The 18,302-nt window shown below is 41.3% G+C and overlaps 1 protein-coding gene across 3 annotated transcripts in view; it reads left to right on the forward strand.

Annotated features, from left to right (window-relative positions):
- The first annotated feature begins 395 nt into the window (after positions 1 to 395).
- Positions 396 to 18,302, forward strand: part of aus (argus) — a 33,264-nt gene continuing 15,357 nt past the window's right edge. The window contains exons 1-4 of one of the 3 annotated variants that reach the window (XM_017167855.3): positions 396 to 1,697; positions 7,987 to 9,136; positions 13,442 to 13,589; positions 16,594 to 16,835. In XM_017167855.3, coding sequence (XP_017023344.1) covers positions 1,611 to 1,697; positions 7,987 to 9,136; positions 13,442 to 13,589; positions 16,594 to 16,835 — 1,627 coding nt within the window. In that variant the 5' untranslated portion in view covers positions 396 to 1,610. Of the gene's footprint in view, positions 1,698 to 7,986; positions 9,137 to 12,432; positions 12,672 to 13,441; positions 13,590 to 16,593; positions 16,836 to 18,302 lie in introns of those variants that run through there. The other 2 variants (XM_017167856.3, XM_070287318.1) reach the window with 2 other exon arrangements.

Here is an 18,302-nt window from a genome sequence, read left to right on the forward strand (position 1 = left end):
TAAATGATTCATTATAGAAAGAATAATGAACGAAATGATATTGTTTTCTGTACTATTAGTAATATTTATACAGATGGTAAGGCAATGAAGGAATCATATTGTATAAAAAACTTGTATTATTGATCATTGTATTGCCAACGTATGTATTCCGAAGCTGAAGGAACTTAATGATAAAGGATAGATACAATCGATTTAATACTATCAGCAGCGCCACCTAACGGAAGACATCAGAAAATTAGTTTACTTAGTTAAATTTCAACCCCGTGACGTATTCAATTTGAGGTATATTTTAGTACATTCTCTGCAGTTCCATGGCGTTTTGAAGCCACCAAGAGACGGTCACTTGTATCTGACGTACTTTGAGATACTCTCCGCAAGGGCCCAAAAAACGTATCTATCAATTTCTCTCCGAAAATTGAACCGTGCGGACGTATCGCGCGTGCCGCGTAGAAGATACACACATCCCATAGATACAATTTCCCTAGCTCGTAGGTGGTGTGTATTGCAGCAGAAGCTGGCTTTTCGCTGCTGCGCTCAGCGCTCTCCCATTCGCCGCTGCCGATAGCAAGCGTCTCTCGCCCGAGCTGTGTGTGGAGCTGTGTGAAAATTCAATAAAACAAAGAGCAGAGCGCTATTGACCAAGTGAAAATAAGACGGAATAATAGAACTGCAAAAAGCATTAAGAAACTGAGTGCCGAGTGTAGTACGTGTGTGTGCAGAATTTGGTGTATACCTTGAACGAGCCCAGTGCGTGTGTGTGCGTCGCGTGTCGCGGCCTATGAGTGCGGCTCGCTAGCTTGATTCGCAATTAATTAATATCAATAAAATGTGCAAGAAACACAACGACTTTGTCTGGTTTGCTACAAAAAAGTCTACTAAGCCCCAATAACTTGGCGAGGGGGATTGGCACAGAGGCTCTGTGGGGAGCGAGGAGAGCAGAGAGACGGGAGAGTCCCTGAGAGAGGAGGCTCACCAACACAAACAAAGCGGCAGGCGCAATATAACGGTGCAAACGGTGGTGGAGCCACACCACCAGCAACAACAACAATGCTCAGAAGGCTGCGACTTTAGCTCGACTCTCCAAATTTTTGCATTTGCGCAGAACCCCGGCGAATTCGCCACTTCGCCGCAGCTGCTGTGCGAGTGTGTGTGTTTGGAAACACCTTGCTCCAATATTTTTCCCCCGATTTTCCCCGATTCTGCGATTGCGAACAGCACGACCGCACGACCAAACGGAGTCGCCGTCGTCTCAGTCTCAGTTTCGGTTCGCTTCGTGTGCTTTCTGGTGGCTGCCCTGCAGCGGAAAATTGGACGAAAAATCATAGCAGCAGCACCATATAGCAGCAGAAGTGGCAGAAATTCCAAAAAAGAAAAAAAAAACAAAAAGGAATTGTAAATTTTCCAATGCTGGTTGGCTGCGTTTCGCACGCGATTCCCCCTTTGGCTGCATTTTCGTTGGAGACAACACGAAGAACGGGTAAAACCAGGAGAACGGGTAGAACGCTGAAGAAGAAGAGCAGCTCCAACATTGTCGCCGTGCCGTCGACGCCGACGTTAGCGTCAGCGTCAGCGTTAGCGTCGCTGCAGCGCCGCAGCATCATCAGCTAGCCATGAACTACAGCTACAACTACAACTATAGCTGCAGATACAGCAACAACAGCGACAGCCCCAACAACAACAACGAAAGCATAGAACAGGTTTGTACACCGAAGAAAATATTTAAGATGTAGATTATACTTAAAATAAAACATTTTACAGTTTACTATACTTGCATTTTAAAGATCTATTCGATACTTGTAGATAAAATATTGATAAGATCGCAAAAAAATTATGAAAAAAATGGATTTATTTTGTTTTTGAATTTTCTTTTTTAATTCTATATTTCATAGATAGTTTTAAGGAAGTGGATTTTATAAATATAGATTGAAATATATTATATATTTTTGTTTTATATTGATTGGTTTCTTCACTTAAAGAAAGTAATAGATCTTAGAGACTTAAATCTGTGAAGATAAATTTTAATTTAGCCATAATTAAATAATTTTATTACTAAAAAAGTATTAAAAACATTTATATAAAAAGATGTTTCGATAAATTATAGTAAAATGCTTTTAAAAATTACAAATATATTCATAAAGTGGCTTTAAAAAGAGTATTTAAAACCAATCTTTAAAACTTGTATAAAATCTAATTTAAGGCTTTGTTTCCTATTAAAAATAATAACTAGTTGGGCATCGTTAAAGCTAAAAAAATACATTTTAAGTGGGGGAAAAAGTTGCTTAGTCTATATGTATACTCGAGTCATTATCAGAGCTACAACGTAATCTCTCAGCACAAATATCACTTTTTGCACCGTGTACAGACTCGCCATCGTTGCTCTCCACTCGTTGTCGTTCGCTTATTCATAACTTTTTTGGTTATAGATTTTTGTCACCCTCCGCCTCCCTCACCACCGAAGCAGAAACCAACCTCCAACATCCACCTAGCCGTCCTCGCCGTCGCCCCCCCACGTAGCGCCATCATCCTTCAGTTGCGCTCACATGCTCAACTGTTTCAGTTTTTCAATTATTAATGGTGGCCATTAGTGCGCGCGCCGTTCGACTGCCCCGCCCCCCTTCGGAGCTCTGTGGCACTGCTGCCAGTACGCCCTCCCCCCCTTCCGAGGGTGTCGTGTAGACGCTTTTTTCCTTATCGGACAAATTGTGTTTGTCTGAAAAGTTCAATGAGGTGCGCGCACTGCAATTGCACTTCCTCTCCCCCTGCAGCTCCTGACCAGCCGTCATATTTATGTTATCGACGCATAGATAGAAATCATGTTGGTACATCGATGCATAAGCACGGGTTTTACCAGATAACAGCCCGCAGCACAACGGAAATGTATTGCATTAGGGGAATTACTAAGGGACGTAACTCCGGCTACGGCTACGGCCACGGCTGCGGCTGCAGAGCTGTTGATTAATTCACCTCGAGGTGCGTGTGGGTTTCGGAAGTGAGTGTGAGTGCGAGTGCGAGTGTGGTGTGCTGGTTGTTGTTAGCTCACCCGATGTGAAAATTCTCTATTTATATTTATTGCTTAGTTCGTTGCTCCGCATCCAGATAAGAAAATGCCTCTTAGTCATTGGAGTGAATAAGGATTTACGTATTTCAGTGGAAGTGGCAGTGGACACGGTTGCAAAAGTTGACAACAGGCACGATAAGTTGTGAAAGGTAGCCAGTCAGCAAGCCGTTGGGGATTCGGCGAGACAGATGTCTCACATAAACAAGGGTATAAAAAAAGATAAAAATGTCATAAATAAACTCAAGCTGACAACAAACTAACTACATATGTACGTCTACATGCACATTTTGCTCTAATTAACATCAGGGGAAGTTATTACTAATTCGAGATAGGTGGAAAAACGAATTTATTGTTAATAAAATGAAGTTTAAGCTTAAGAATAAAGCTTTTTCTGAAGTTTTACAAAGCCTAAAGTAAATTGATAATAAAGAAAAATTTTCAACATAAAAAGGGTCAAATACTATTTTAAACATTAAAAAAGGCTTAAAAGTTAGAATCAACTGCTTAAATAAATGCTTATTTTGTGGAATATACAATTTTGTTTTGTACACATGGAAAAATAATTGAGTTCCACTATAGAATGACGCAGAAAAAGGTCCGCTTTAATTACAGATATTCCGAAAATCTACCCACAAAGCACCTTTGTATTTGCAGTTCCATATCCATTTTAGTATCTAGACATTATCGATCAATTTGACCAAATTGTGTTCTGCCTAATTGTTCCGCCTTGCCTTGGGTAATGCCATGAGGGGGTTAAGGAACTGCTTGCTTTATTATACCATCTAAGTCGCACTTAACTCCCCCAGACTACCCTTAGCAAACGGGACACATGTGTCCATAATAGAGCGTGGCATGAGCCAAGGCCATCATTTACCCGGGGCCAGACCACCTGAAAAACCAATAAAGTCATTTCACACACATTAACCTAACCGAAGGAGAGCTACACGCAACCCCGAAGAAGGGGGCCCAGTCCATTTGATAATTGCACGGAGGTGTTTTTTGGACCATGCGCATCTTCCAGACTCTTTGTCATGCTTTTACCCTCACGCCAAGCTCCTGCCAAAGTCCACACCATCCCATCCCATCCCCAGCCCAGCGAGCACATGCGAAACTCTGCTCGGTCACATATGTTGCCCAAAGTGATTATTTTCACTAAAAATAAACGAAATTAATGATTGATGAAGTGAGACAAGGGAGCGAACGCATCCCATCCATTCCAGAAAGCGGCCGTCAACACCACCAGCCGCCAACCCCACAGCAGCAGTCGCAAAATTTTCCAATTTCAATTGCGAACCAGAGGGTCGGGTTGGTCTTGGGCTTGGGAGGTGGATTGGGCGGGCATCCTAGAACCGGATTCCAATGAAAATAAAAACAAGGAACATGGCAAACGTAATGAGAAATAAGCCGTCACATAAAAGAAAAGTGTCTTTTAATTGAAACCAGGTGAAGGAGATGGCCTGGACTTGGGAATCGGCGCAATCGGAAACAGAATCATGAACGGACCGTGTGCCGCTCGCTCTGTCACTGGGCAAAGTTTCTTTGTGCCCATGCCGCGCTGTCGCAGCCAGACGGAAATCATAAAAATGTTGCATAAAAATATTTTTTATGTGTGCTGCTGCTGGTGCTGCTTCTACTCCTGCTGCTGCTGCTTCGGCGTCTGCGTCTTTTTGGCCTGGTGAAAATAATAATAAAATGGGAATAAAATAAAGCAAGTAGAGGCGGAACGGAACGAAACGGACCCGGCCGGGTGCCGTGCCACATATTTCGTTTATATTTACTTGACAAGTTTTTGCACTGCGTCGAGACGTCTCCGACTCCGTTTTCTTGGGTCTTTGTGTCTGTGGCATTGCTGCACTTAAAGAAATTTATTTAATAGTAAGAGTAACAGCATGGTGAATAGTTCGAGTCTAGGGAGAGTTTTACTAATGTTTTATTGCTTTATTCTCTTTAAAATTTAAAATCCTTCACTTTTCAACCAAAACTTGGTAGTAGTTTAGTTTACAAAAATAATCTTTTACGTTTTGAGTGTGTTAACAATTTATCAAAATTTTCTTTTAACTAAAAACCAATTTGCAGTAATATTTAATAAATTCCCTTATATCCTTTTGCTCCACTTCGACGCCTCTTATTGAAAGTAATTCCCCTGTAAACTATAATGATGGCCCTTATATTTTTCCCCCAATCAATCTACTTGTTTTTCCTAGTGGAGTGCTCCTCCTTGCTGACTGGGACTTGGGTGTCTTGGGTTGCCCCGTTTGCCATTTTTTGGCGGCTGCTATGCAGCGGCGCTCCACGTCATCAACAACATCATCAGCACGGCTCGGGGGCTGCCTTGTTGCCTGGCGCGGGCTGGCCTGTTTTATAGTCCAAACGTGATAGCGAAATGTGGTTGTCTTCTGGCTCCTCCTTCGGTCTCCTTCGACACCCTGGAGTCCCGTCCTTCTGTCCTCCCGTCCCGCTGCCCTCCTGCTGTGCATTTTCGTGCAGTTCGAGGCTGGAGTCTTGGCAGTTTCCTTGGCCGGGGTGCGCCTCGGAAAAATAAATTAATGGAAAACATGCAAACATAAATTCTCTTTAGCTGTCAGGTGTTTCACATTTAAAACGTAAATTATAAATAAGCAAAGTAAAATTATAATTCCGCCTAAATGTTTTATTTGCCACCGTCTGCTGTCATTTCGTTCGCCCCCGTTCCTCGTTAGCTCCTCCTTGCGCTGTGCTCCTTCTGTTGGACACATTTCTTTTTTTTGTGGCACATTTCTTTTGTGGCATTTTCCATCTCGGTGCGGTATTGTGGGTCTCTGTGTGTTTGGAAGAATTAATTTTATTCAAATTAATGATGAAGCTTATAATTGGCCCCGTTTTTTCGTCTCCGTTCTCTTCGTTTTTAAATAAAGACACTCCACTGTGTGGAGGATGGCAACATAGTCATCTCCAGCAGCAGCCTCCAGTCATCTCCACCTCCAATTCGCCTGGGCATCGTCATCGTCATATCCAGTATCTCTCCGTATCTGTCTGGGGGGGAAGGGGCGACTCTGGCTTTTTAAGAGCATTTGACATGACTTGGGCTTCATTTTCCATTCGATGCGACGCCGCCTCCACTTTGATTATGACGTGAAGTTGGCCAAGTGCAAATACTTTGCTGGTACTTTTTAATTAACTTAATTAGCATAGATGATGGGCTAAGAGCAGCGCTTACACAACATCAAAATTGCATTATGCCTCGCAAGCTGGGACCACGGGGAAGTAAGTTCCCCCCATTTTGATTTAGATTCCTTGGAGCATGCTGAATTTCTGAGTAGAACGAACCTTCCTTCATGACATAATGCATGACACATGGCCAGGGCAACCCTTGGCGGTGGCAGTGGGAGTGGGGAGTTGGGGAAAAGCTTTTCATTTTTCCAACCTTCACACGGCATGAATGTTACATTCAAGCAATAAGGAAGTTATGATGTGTGCCCTTATAATCGATTGTAAAATGTGAAAAGGCAAAGACTAATTAGTTTAGGATATTAATATCAGGTTCTGTAAGGAGGTTATTGAGGGAATTTCGAATTTGTTCAATTGTAGACAATATATTTTATTTTATTTTAAAACTAGAGAAGACATTGATACATTTACGTTTGAAAAAACACAAAACATTGGGAAAAAAAACAATATCCGTGATTTTAAAGCAATACGGAAAGACTTAAACTAGAGCTGTAATTAGAACTAAAAAACACTTAAAGTTTTTTATGCTTTTGTGTGGGAAATTTGAATTTAAATAGATTAATGCGCATATCTTTGAGGCTCAATATTATTTACATTTAAAATTTTTTTAAATTATATATATTCAGGGGATTGTAGATATACATATGTGTTTCTTCCTCTCAGTGTCTATATATTTACTGTTTAAATTATTTAACACAAATAAATATAATTATAAGAGGAAATACTAAACAAATTGCTTAAAGATTTGAAATATATGTATATTTATCTAAAGTCTATATATATTTTCCATCTTTCCCCTCCCAAGAATCAATCAAGCAAATACCCCTTTTTAATATATTTTAATATTTCCCAAAGAAATTCAATTAAAAACGAATTTCTTCTTCTTAAAAAAAGCTTCACACCATTGAAAATTTATGGACCGACACTCGTCAAATGTTATTGGTGCCCCGTTTGAAATTGGACAGACACAAAAATTAATTTCAATTCAATATAAATTTTTCGGGCACCCATCAAACGATGAATGTGATCAATTAAGTTGCCGTCGATCGGAAAACATATACTATAAAAATATGGCTGTTGCTTGGAAAGCTCACATGCGATATGGAAATTAAGAATTCCATCGAGTGTGGTGGTGGTCTGGGATCGTGGACTTTGCTCCACACACATGCGAGGAATCTGAAATCTCTCAAGTGGTTGTTGCTTTCTATTGGGGTTTCCCCTAGCTGGAGGCGCTAAATGCAGGAAAAGATTATAACGGAGGAAATGCTGGCAATGGAAATGGAAATGGAAATGGGACGGGGGCGGTGGCGGTGGCGACGACGCTTTTGGGTACACATAAATCGATGCGTATAAATTTCTGTCTAATTTTTTTATAGCGCGTGATTTTTGATTTACGCATCGTTGGACGGTTTTATTTCGATCGCAGCGTCGGTTTCCCAGAGACCATATTTATTTTTATTGCTTTTTAATGCGCCGCCGAGGAAGTTTTATTTTTATTTGGGTGAAAAACTGTATTTGGTGCGTGTGGACGGACGGACGACTGCCGACTGCCGAACAATGAATCTTGTGGGATTATTTATATATGCGAGTGAGACGGCCGGGGTGACGCTTTATTTTAAATTCAAATTCACCCCGCCACCTTATTTATATTTACTTGGCTCAGCCAGCGTGTTTGCGCTTTATAATAATAAAATATTCCACTCTTGTCTCTGTACCCACAGGACACGAAGCAGCAGCAGCAGCAGCAGGAGCAGCAGGAACATCCGATGCAGGCGGTAGCAAGGACAGCGGGCTTTAGCTCTAGCTCCAGCTCCAGCTTCACGTCCACGTCCACATCCACATCCACATCCAAGACGAGAGCAGGAACAACGTCGTTAATCTATTTACCGCCTTTCTGCTATCCATGTAAGCATGTGCCTGCGGCCGGTGCAAGGATCCAGAGTCGAAGCCGAAGTCAGGGCCAGACGTTGGGCCACGGCAGCTGCTGTTCCGTCTGTCCGCCCGGCTGGGAACATAAAAATTATGATAAACATGCTTCAGCGGCGACGTTGACACCGACAACAACAGCAAGAACAACAACTACGGCAGCAACCACAACAGGACCTGCAGCGGCAACAATGTCCTCCTCCTCCTCCTTGTGGGCTGGAAAATTCCTGCAGGCGAGTATTCAGTTACCCGCGGCCGCAGCGGGCCATAGCTGCACCGATCTCCGGCAGACGTCGCAATTAGTTATGCCCACAATGGCTGCTGGCGGGGATGTGGATGTAGTCGTTGCCGGCGGTGTCTTGGAATGCGGCGGCAAGCGATGCTGGCGACGTGAGCGAATGCGGCGCGAAAGACCAAGTCATGCGTCTGCGGCACCACCGCTGCTGGCCCAGGTGAATCCAATCAGCACTAGCCCAGCATCAGTGACAACAACAACAGCAACAGAACTACTAGGAGTCACATCTCACAACCCAGGAGCTGGAACCACCGCGCAGCACTGTTCGCAAACAACGACAACGGCCACGGCAAGGGGCACAACTGGCGCAGCATTGCCGCATGATGAGGAGGAGTATGATGAATGTAGGTGCTTTAACTATAACGGTGATATTAGTCTGGAGCGACGACGGGGAGAGGCCGCGCAACTTTCCGGCATTACGTGGTTGATGTTCTTGTGGCAGCATCTGCTGCCGGGCAATGGAAACAAGACCCGCTCCCACACCCACACCCACTCCGACTCCAGCAGCAGCAGCAACAGCAGCTCCATCTTCCCAGCGGCGAAAACAAGGAGTAGGAGCACCACCACCATGACATCGACAAAAAGCTGGCTGGGACCGCTGCTAATGCTGCTTTTGGCCACGTCCGTCAGTGGCTGGGCAAGGCAAGATGGTGAGTAGCAGCTTCCCTTCCCCGATAAGTAGCGCTATGATAAGAATTTATAATTTCACTTGGCGCGCCAAGAAAGTACCCCAAGCTGGGACCCAAGTCCCCAATTTCATTTAATTTTTGCGGCATAATTTGTACTCGCAACAGAGCGTCAGCTGGCGTTGGCTCATCCCTCCCTCTGGCAGGCCAGAACTCCGCCTCCCACTCCTATTCACTCACCCCCAACTGTTGGTCATGCTCAATTGAATCCATAAGTAGTTTGTGACCGCAGATCTGCGTTCGTATAATGCGTTTCAACTGTTTCACCATGAGCGAATTTACCCAAAAAGGAAAAAAAAAAAAACAGGCAGAAACAAAAAAAAAAAACAATGAAAACAACAAGCGGAGAAGCAGCAACAGCCGACGGACGAGCAACATGCAATGGCAAATTGTACGGAAATTGCCCGAAACAAACAGCCAGGGCCAGGGCGAACCACCGACCACCGACCGACCGCTGACCATAATTCACTCAAGTTAGACAAAAGCATTTTGGTTGCCCCGCCCCTGGGTATCCCGCCTCCCCCTCCTCCTCCTATTCCTCCTACACAGCTGCTGTCCCTATGCGAAACGCAAACGAAAGTCCAAAATCCAGACCCAGACTCAGGGCCCGAAACGCAAATGAGTCTCGCAGGCGAAAAGCGTCATGCTCTTTGAGTTTAGCTATGTGCGGCAATAAGTGCCTGTCTGTGTATGGAGTGGGGGGTGTGCAGAGTGCGTCCCGTCAATAGGGGTGGTCCAGTAATGTTCGAAAAGGGAGTAGTGTGTTCCCGTAACCACACATTCTACATCTACCCCGGTTCGAGCTCCTAACGAACGACCTCTTCAAATTGCGCACACCCACCAAGTGTGGGCAGCATAATTGGGTTAAGGAGTTGTTAGCGCATTGAAGTTGTCATTATAGATCATCGCAGATAAGATAAGTACACGTTGCCAGCGATAGGAAATTGCTTGTCACAATAGACTGGGTGGGGGTGAGGACCACCAAATGACGGAGTAGTAGTACATAGTTAAACAATTAATATTGTCTTAAATTGTCTAGCTGTCAGTCTTAATTGAATGCAGGAAAGAAATGATGTCAAAAAGTGTTCATCAATGAGTGGTTTTTATTGCAATTCATTTAGTTATAGAAGATAGTACAATTATCTAAGTGAGGAGAGGTATTTTTGTTATATTTCCATTATTTATATATATTTTACTCATTCAATCTTAATATATTTCAATTATTAATATTAATATTGCCATTGGTTTAGGTAAGGTTAGGAGGTCTGCTAAAGGCTTCAGTTTATATCTAAAGGAGGGGAATATAACTCTTCTCTATCATCATTTCATTAGCTTCTAAAAAGGTTCCACCAGTCCCGTTTCTGCTACAGCATTCCGTGTGTTTGAACTAAGCAAAAAATCTACAAATATTTCTATATTATCTAATAGAGTAAAATAAAACATATTTCTTTCCCAAATTCTTATCAACAACAAAAATAGTATTTCATGTGTTTTTGGTTTTCCAAAATATATATTACAATGAAATATTTGAAAAGTTTTCTGTCTAGGTCTTTAAAAAGTTCCTATTTGACATTTTTAAAACTTTTTCTTGTTCTATTTCCTCGCAACACATGTATATGTCGGTATTGGCAGAGAGGCGCCTTAGAGATGTATGTAGCTTCCCTGTGCAGCTGACAAAGCTCCCCGAGATTTATTTTGATTAATGCACCTGATTACTGTCAGTTTATAGGGATCCATTGTGAGGAGCACAACTCTTTGAGCTTATTTTATTTTATTTTCTTCCCCCTTTTTTTTTTTTTTTTGTTGGCTTTCGCTTTGTTGTTGTTGCCTAAGCTTGTTCATTTCCCCCACTGCTCGTATTTTTTTTTTCGCCGCTCTGTTTTTCTTTTGAGCCACTCTAATCCAAACGAAAAACACACCAAAAATATATCCGAAAAGCCCCGTGCCCGCGTCCGTCATTTCAACTGTCTATACGCATTTGTACGCTTGTCTGTCTGCCTGCCTGGCAGGATGGCAGTCGGTCGCGGTCGTGGTCGTATATTTGCTTTTAGCTTGTATTTACTTATGCTTGTCCTGCAGCATATTTCAGGGGTAGCGAATTAAGGGCGAAGGGCAACGTGCGATGATTGTATTGCCAGTAGGAGTAGCAGCGGCAAAGGCAGCGGCAGCAACAATAGTCGCTGCGGCACTCAGGCAAAAGTATTGAATCATGTTGGAAAATTATTCACGGTACTTGAAATTGGCGAAACAATTATTTGTCGGGTGTGCCGAGGCGGGGGGTGGTTTCGGGTCTCTCCATTCGCTGTTCGCCGTTCGCCGTTCGCTCTGTTCCGGCTTCGCTCCCGCTTCCGGACCTTCGTTCGGGGCGGTGGCTGCCCGGCAAAGTGTGCTACACTTTTCACACAAGGAAGCCCGCTGTGCGTATGGGCCGCATTATGACAGGCTGCGAATGCGGCCCGTAAAAAGCACAAGTCATTGGACAACACAACACAACGCACACACACACACAGCCTGAGCTGGAGCATAACTTTGGCTATACGTTCGACTCCATATAGTCGGCGGTCTGAGCTCCGGCTCAGTTGGGGCTCAGAGTTCAGAGCGCTGCGCTGATCCTGCGCATGAGTACCTTTTGTTTGCCGCAAATGTAAAAACAAAAAGCGAAAAAATGGAGGAATCAACGAGGAACAAGTAAAATAAAAGAAAGGAAAGGAATAATAAAATAAAATGTGTATCGCTGTAAGTACGGTTGGGTGTGTGTGTGGCACCGTGTTGCCGTTGCCCTTTGTTGTTGTAGCTGCTGTTTGGGTACACATTGAAAAACTAAGACTATTGATTTTATAATTAAATTGAAAAATGTTTATTAATTAAAAACATTAAAGAGGAACCTAGGAAACCTTGGGTCTTAAAGGTAATCCTGTGAATCATAAAACAATAAATTAGCACTCATTAGTATTCATTATTTCAAATATTTTCGAATTTTTAAATCTTAAGGATAATTTGCACACTCACAGGATTTTTTTTAATTTAATGCTTTAATGCTTTCTCTTTAACCAGTTCCCAAAAATTGTCTATGATTTGTTTGCCAAAATCTAAGCATTAAATATTATTTGTTTTTTCTAAAGCTCATTCAATAATTTAAAAAATATTAGCTTATTATTACAAAGTAATTTTTATAAATATTAATTCTTAAATAAAAGGTTTAGTATACCTTTTCCCACAGTGCACCGCCTCTTTGCCTTTGATTGTGCTTCTGTTTCTGGCTCGGGTGCGCACATTCGTCTCTCCTTGCCAGTTTTCTGTATTTGAATGCATAGCCTGTGCTCGGACCGTCCTCCGTCTCCGACTTGCCACTTCCCACTCCCTGCGCCCATCACCATCAGGACTGCTGCCATCTCCATCTCCATCGGCGCTCCGGTTCCTGCCCACCACCCTTGTCCCAAACTCCGAACTCCGGGCCAACTCCTCCCTGCCGCTGCCAATCGTGCCCAAACATTAAGCTGTATGTATGGCTTGGAGGGTGGTTTTACCATTTTCTATATGTATCTGTGGGTCTATACCCATTGTATGGGATATAGTACTCATGCCCCGGTGTGTATGTGTGCGAGAGTGAGTGTGGCATGCCGTTAGCTAACTTTCTTTCTCTATACTTTGGCTTGGGCTCCGCTTCGCTTTTCCCATTTCGGCTCTGTTTCCTTTTTTCTGTATTTTTTTTTTTTTTTAATATTCACAATTGCCATTTCGGTAGTTTTCCTCCTCTCAGGGTGTGTATGTGTGAGCATGTCTGTGTGTGACATTATTATTATTACGAGCAGTTTTCGGTTGCCTGGCTTGTTCAACTTATTTATGCGCCTGGCCCTCCCTTAAGCGGATCCGTATCCGTATCCGTAGCCTACCCATGTCCCGCTCTTGACGGCAGGTCGTAAATTTGCGGCCCCTTATGCGCACGCACTTAAATACAATCATAATAATAATTGAAACAATTTACAAATTAAAAAGCCACAAATCTTGCCACCAAAAACTTGACAATACAATTAGAAGGAGAGGCCCAAGAAAGTGGCCAAGCGCAAATCTACAAATCTAAATTTATCAATAAGCGACCACTGAGCAACGAGTACTTTAAATGCTGCTCTTTTATGCGCCTCTTAAATGAACAATGAACGCAATTGAGGTCGCATCCACGGGGAGGCAATTGGAATATAATATCTTAATGCATTAATGGTCTTATGTCTTTTATTAATAAATTATTACTCTGTGTATTTTGGCTTGCAGCGCCCACAAATTGCACGTTTCCGGCCCGGTGGGAGGGCTCCTGGTTCCTGTCCGGCTATCAGCAATCCATACACATCAAGGGCTCACAGTTCAGCTATCGCGGCAGGTGTGCGGCCTCCGATGGTAACAAATATCTGATTGTCGACGAGTAAGTACCATCACTTTACCTCCGAACGACCCGCTAACAATATGTATATATATATGCTAACATCTCAACCCGATACTCGCGCGACCCATAAGTTTTTTTTTGTTTGGCAGAGGCTGTGGAAAATGAGATGTTCTGGTTTACATTTGCCACACACATCTACATCTATATATATGTACATTTATATGTACATATATGTGTATATTCTTTTACGCCGGTTCCTTTTGTCGAAGAGTGCCTATAATTGAATAAGTTTTCATTTCTGACTGAGGAAAAGGTGTGTGTGTTCGGTAAACTGTGTTAAGGTAAGGCGGAGGACCCTCCGCATGAGCGGCAAAATGCAGCACTAACCTCATTAAAAAGGAGCCAGCTCAGCCAGAGTGTGGCAGAGTGGGGTGGAGTGTAAAGAAGGACTGAGACAACAGCGAAGGGTGAACCAAGCCATGTCGAAGGAGACGCGGAGACACACGTACCCGTATATATGGTAGCTAAGGTACACGGAGATAAACTACAAGGTTTTGTCTTTTTTTTTTGTTAAGAAAGGATAATATTTTTAAGGGCTAGAGAAATTTGAGCTTGTCATTTAATAAAAAATTATCTAAAAAGGTTTTTGGAAATATAATCAGTTATGTTCTATACAGACACTTTTCCCAACTTAAGTCTTACCTGTACTTCATCATAAGGAATAGCCTACACTTTAGTATTCAGGCTGTCAGTTTGTCGTTTCCACAAATTTTAACTTTTCATTAGGAAATTTTGTCAGGGTAATTTAAAACAAGACCTTTAACATCCAATTAAGACTTATTTACTCTTTAACTCCTTAATTTAACATAATGAAAAGCATCTAGCAAGAATTTTCAGTTTGTCGATTCGATAAATATTAACTTCTCATAACATGACATATTCCAGCATTAGGAATTTTCTACGATTAAAAACTGGAATACATTTTTAAAGTTCTTATTATTAATGAGATTAGTTATAGTTCTAGGCCTTGTTAGTATCCAATTTCTCTCTGTGTACCACTGCACTCACACAAGCAGTCAAACCTGTCGTCAACGTTATCGCTGTTGTTGATGTTCCCGCTGCCTGCCAGCTGCTGTTCCTCCAGCTCCAGCTCTTGCTACCTCCTCCTGCTCTTGCTGCTGCTGTTCTTAACTTTTGCCTTTGAAACTGGTTTGAGTTGAGTTTGTTTGCCGCACTGGTCCTCCATCATCCTCCTTTCACATGGAGAGGCGCCACCTTAGAGGCGGCGCGGCGCGTAGCTCGTAATTCGGATGTTTGACAAGAGCGAGTCATGTACTGAGACAAAAAGCAGCATCTATCTATCTCTCTATCTATCTGTGTCTCCACCACCCCTGAATATCGCCCGATAGATATATCCGTGTATGTGTTTTTGTGTACCCACTTGTGTTGTAACTACTACTGGGCTACAAAGCCAAAAACTAAATCAAACTCCTACGTATCCACGTATTGTATTTTTAATTTAGAAAACTGCCTTTTGCATACTCTCTGTTCTCTGCCATTTTACCTTACTTAGCAACAGTGTTTGATGCTGTTCGTTTTCCTTCCTTATGCTGTTTTTTTTATTTAAAACGATACGAAACGAAAGCCAAAGAAATTTAAGGAATATTGCTTTTTGTTCTACGACTACTTTTCCAGGCATTCCCTTTGCCTTTGGTCTGGCGTCCTTCTTTTTCTTTTGTTTTCCTTTCGTATGAATGTTTTTTAGTCGTAAAGAGCAATGAGAGAAACAATTAAAACCCTTTTAAGCTGCTTCCCTTAATGCGAAAAAAAGAGGAGTAAAAAGAACCCACAAAAAAACAAAAAGGATGCAAAACATTAAGTTACCCAAGTGGAGTTTATATTTTGAATTTTGCGTTTTGCCATGTTTATGCTTATAAATATTTAATAAACATATGAATAATCCTAATCCGTAAGCTAAGTTTTTCCGTTGTAGCTGAAATGTGAAAATGTTTTTTGATTTTTCCGCTGCTTTTCCTTACTCTCCATTAATATTATTGGACGTTTTTTGCTCTGCGATGCCAAAGGCGAAGGCGGGGATTAAGCTCGTATTTAATGCACAGCCTGACCCGCCCTCTCCTCCGGCTTCCCATTTCGTATTCGTTATGTTTTGTACAAGTTTTTGTCGTATACCAATAATAAATATCGTAAACATATCGAGTCCCCTCTACTATCTTACCAACTAGGAAACTAACAGAACCCCAACATCTAGCCTGATATCACCAAGAAAAAAACAAAACTGAATCTAAATCAAAACAAAAACCCAAAATGAAACTGTTTATTTTAATACGTTATCTACTTATATATACGAATAATATGTATTCCAAATATTTTTACATCACTTTTCAACAACATATATATTTTGTGAGTTTCTTGCGTTCTTAAGTGTACGTCCTTTGAGTTCTTTTCGATGATCATTTAATTACTTTAACTCGAAATAAAACATCAACCTAGTAATCGCTTTTCAATCGAAAATATAACAACAAATATTACCATAAATAGTGGCCAAACTCGAACTGGTCTGAGTCCCTTCAGGATCGTTTCAGCTTCGACTTTGTGCCCTCTTCTGGGATCATTTTTATGCCAGAGTAAATCGAAATCGAATTCCTTCATATAGGCCAAGGGGTTGCGCCTTAGTGTGTGTTCCTCCTTGTTTGCACCCGGTATATAGTATATATACATAAGATATTTGGTTCCGTTCACACACACACAAAAAACACACGGAGGAGGGTCCTTCTGAATGCTCGGCCAAAGTCTTAGCCCTAGTTACCATCCGTTTTATTTGTCGATTGCCGCCAAGAAACCCGAAAACAAGCCAACAACACAACCCCACCACCGAACCAAAAAAAGAAAAAGAAATTCCAAACAGAAAACATGAATATTGCCATACCATTATACTCGTAACATATTTACAAGCTATACCCATATACCAAATACCATAAGCAAAAATACAAAACTTTTCGTTGCAACCAAAAAACTTTTTTAGGAAAGGATGTCATCGTTGCCTGGTTATCTATGAGAAGCATAAAAATGTGCTCCAATATAAAGAAAGTGAGTGCGAAGGTGATAGTATGTATATGCATCAGTCGAACCCATCTGCACTGGCGATGCGTAGCTCTAATAAACAAAGTGATCATAGGGGGGGAGCTCATCCCAATACGAACGGGCATTCAAGACTATCTTCATCGGATCAGTACATAATGAGATCCAATGACGATATGAATGATTGTAAGCATTAACTTTATATTTTTCTCTATATCTCTATCCTATCTATCTCTCTCTAAAATAAGTTATAAGCAAAAAAAAAGCAAGCAAACTAAAATGATAAATACAAAGACTCTATCTCCTAACTCGCTATCTCAAAATACCAGTTATCTGTATTATTTTCAAACCTATTATTATTATTACATATATTTCGAAATGCTCCCTTAGTTAACCAACATGACTAACCTAACCTTATCATTTAAGCGCTATTTTCATTTCACTCAAAACGAGAATACAAAAGTTTTTCGTTCCGTCCAAAATGATCAACTGAAAAGCAAAGATGAAGAAACACGTTTTACTATTTTTTTGGAAAAATATATTTAAAAAAACACACACAAAACAAACGCAGGATTTTTATAACTAATTATTTCGGTACTTTACTTTAGGTTCTTACATCTCTTTGGTTTTATTCGAACTTTTCTTTCAGTTTTGTTTTTTGGTTTCAGTTCTCGTATGATTTTCAATGCAATCTTTGGTTAATTATACAAAAAAAAAAAAAAAAAGAAACCAAACCAAACCAAACTTGTAAATAGTCTCAAACAACAATTACTCTGCATACGAAATGAATAAAAATAACTCTACTTTGTTTACGTTTGTCATGGCAAGGGTCCTCTCTCTACCTCTCTCTCTGTATATCTCGAACTCACCTCACTTTAATCAAGCAATCAACCAAGCAAATCAATCAATCAATCAATCAATCGACAACAACGAATAACCACTCAATCTATCAATCAACAAGAAGTACATATCTAACCGCAAAAAATATATATATAATCGACTAGAAAACCGATAACAAAAACCAAAAATCAACTGTATATTTCCCCTAAATACAAACACACGTTGCAAATAATCCTGAAAAAGGTTACAACTTAAACTACTCGTACCACCACCACTATTAATATTACCTAATACCTAACGTTAGTGTCAATCCAATTAAGTCACTTAGTTGCGATTTTCAAGCGTATTAGCGGATTAGCAGATTAACCCGTCCCAACAGAGCAACCAATTAAAGCCAAACTGAAACTGAAACCGAAATCGAGGGCCACAGCAAGTGCATAGGTCTAGTCGCTAGAAAGAAAACCAATCTCCCCGGCCCTCTTTAATTCCAATTCCAATTCTAATTCTAATTCAAATTCTAACTGAAATAAAGGCAAATCCCCCATTCAATCGAATCGAAAGGAAGAGAAAAAGTAAAACAGGAAACTAGAGCTGGGAAACCATCGATGTTGATCGATTTCAAAATCGATTCTTGCGGAAACTTCGATTCTTTGCCAGCTCTACAGGAAACGATAACCAGTTTTAGTTACGAACTTTTCGTTTCTCTCTTTTTCAGTTTGGTTTCCTCTTTGGTTCTGTGCATTCTTTTCGTTTCACCTTAACTGTAAATAATTAAAAACAAACCGAAAAACAAATTGTGTAAATATATAAAAA

The sequence above is a fragment of the Drosophila kikkawai genome, chromosome 3R (genome assembly GCF_030179895.1).
Source record: "Drosophila kikkawai strain 14028-0561.14 chromosome 3R, DkikHiC1v2, whole genome shotgun sequence".
NCBI lineage: Eukaryota > Metazoa > Arthropoda > Insecta > Diptera > Drosophilidae > Drosophila > Drosophila kikkawai.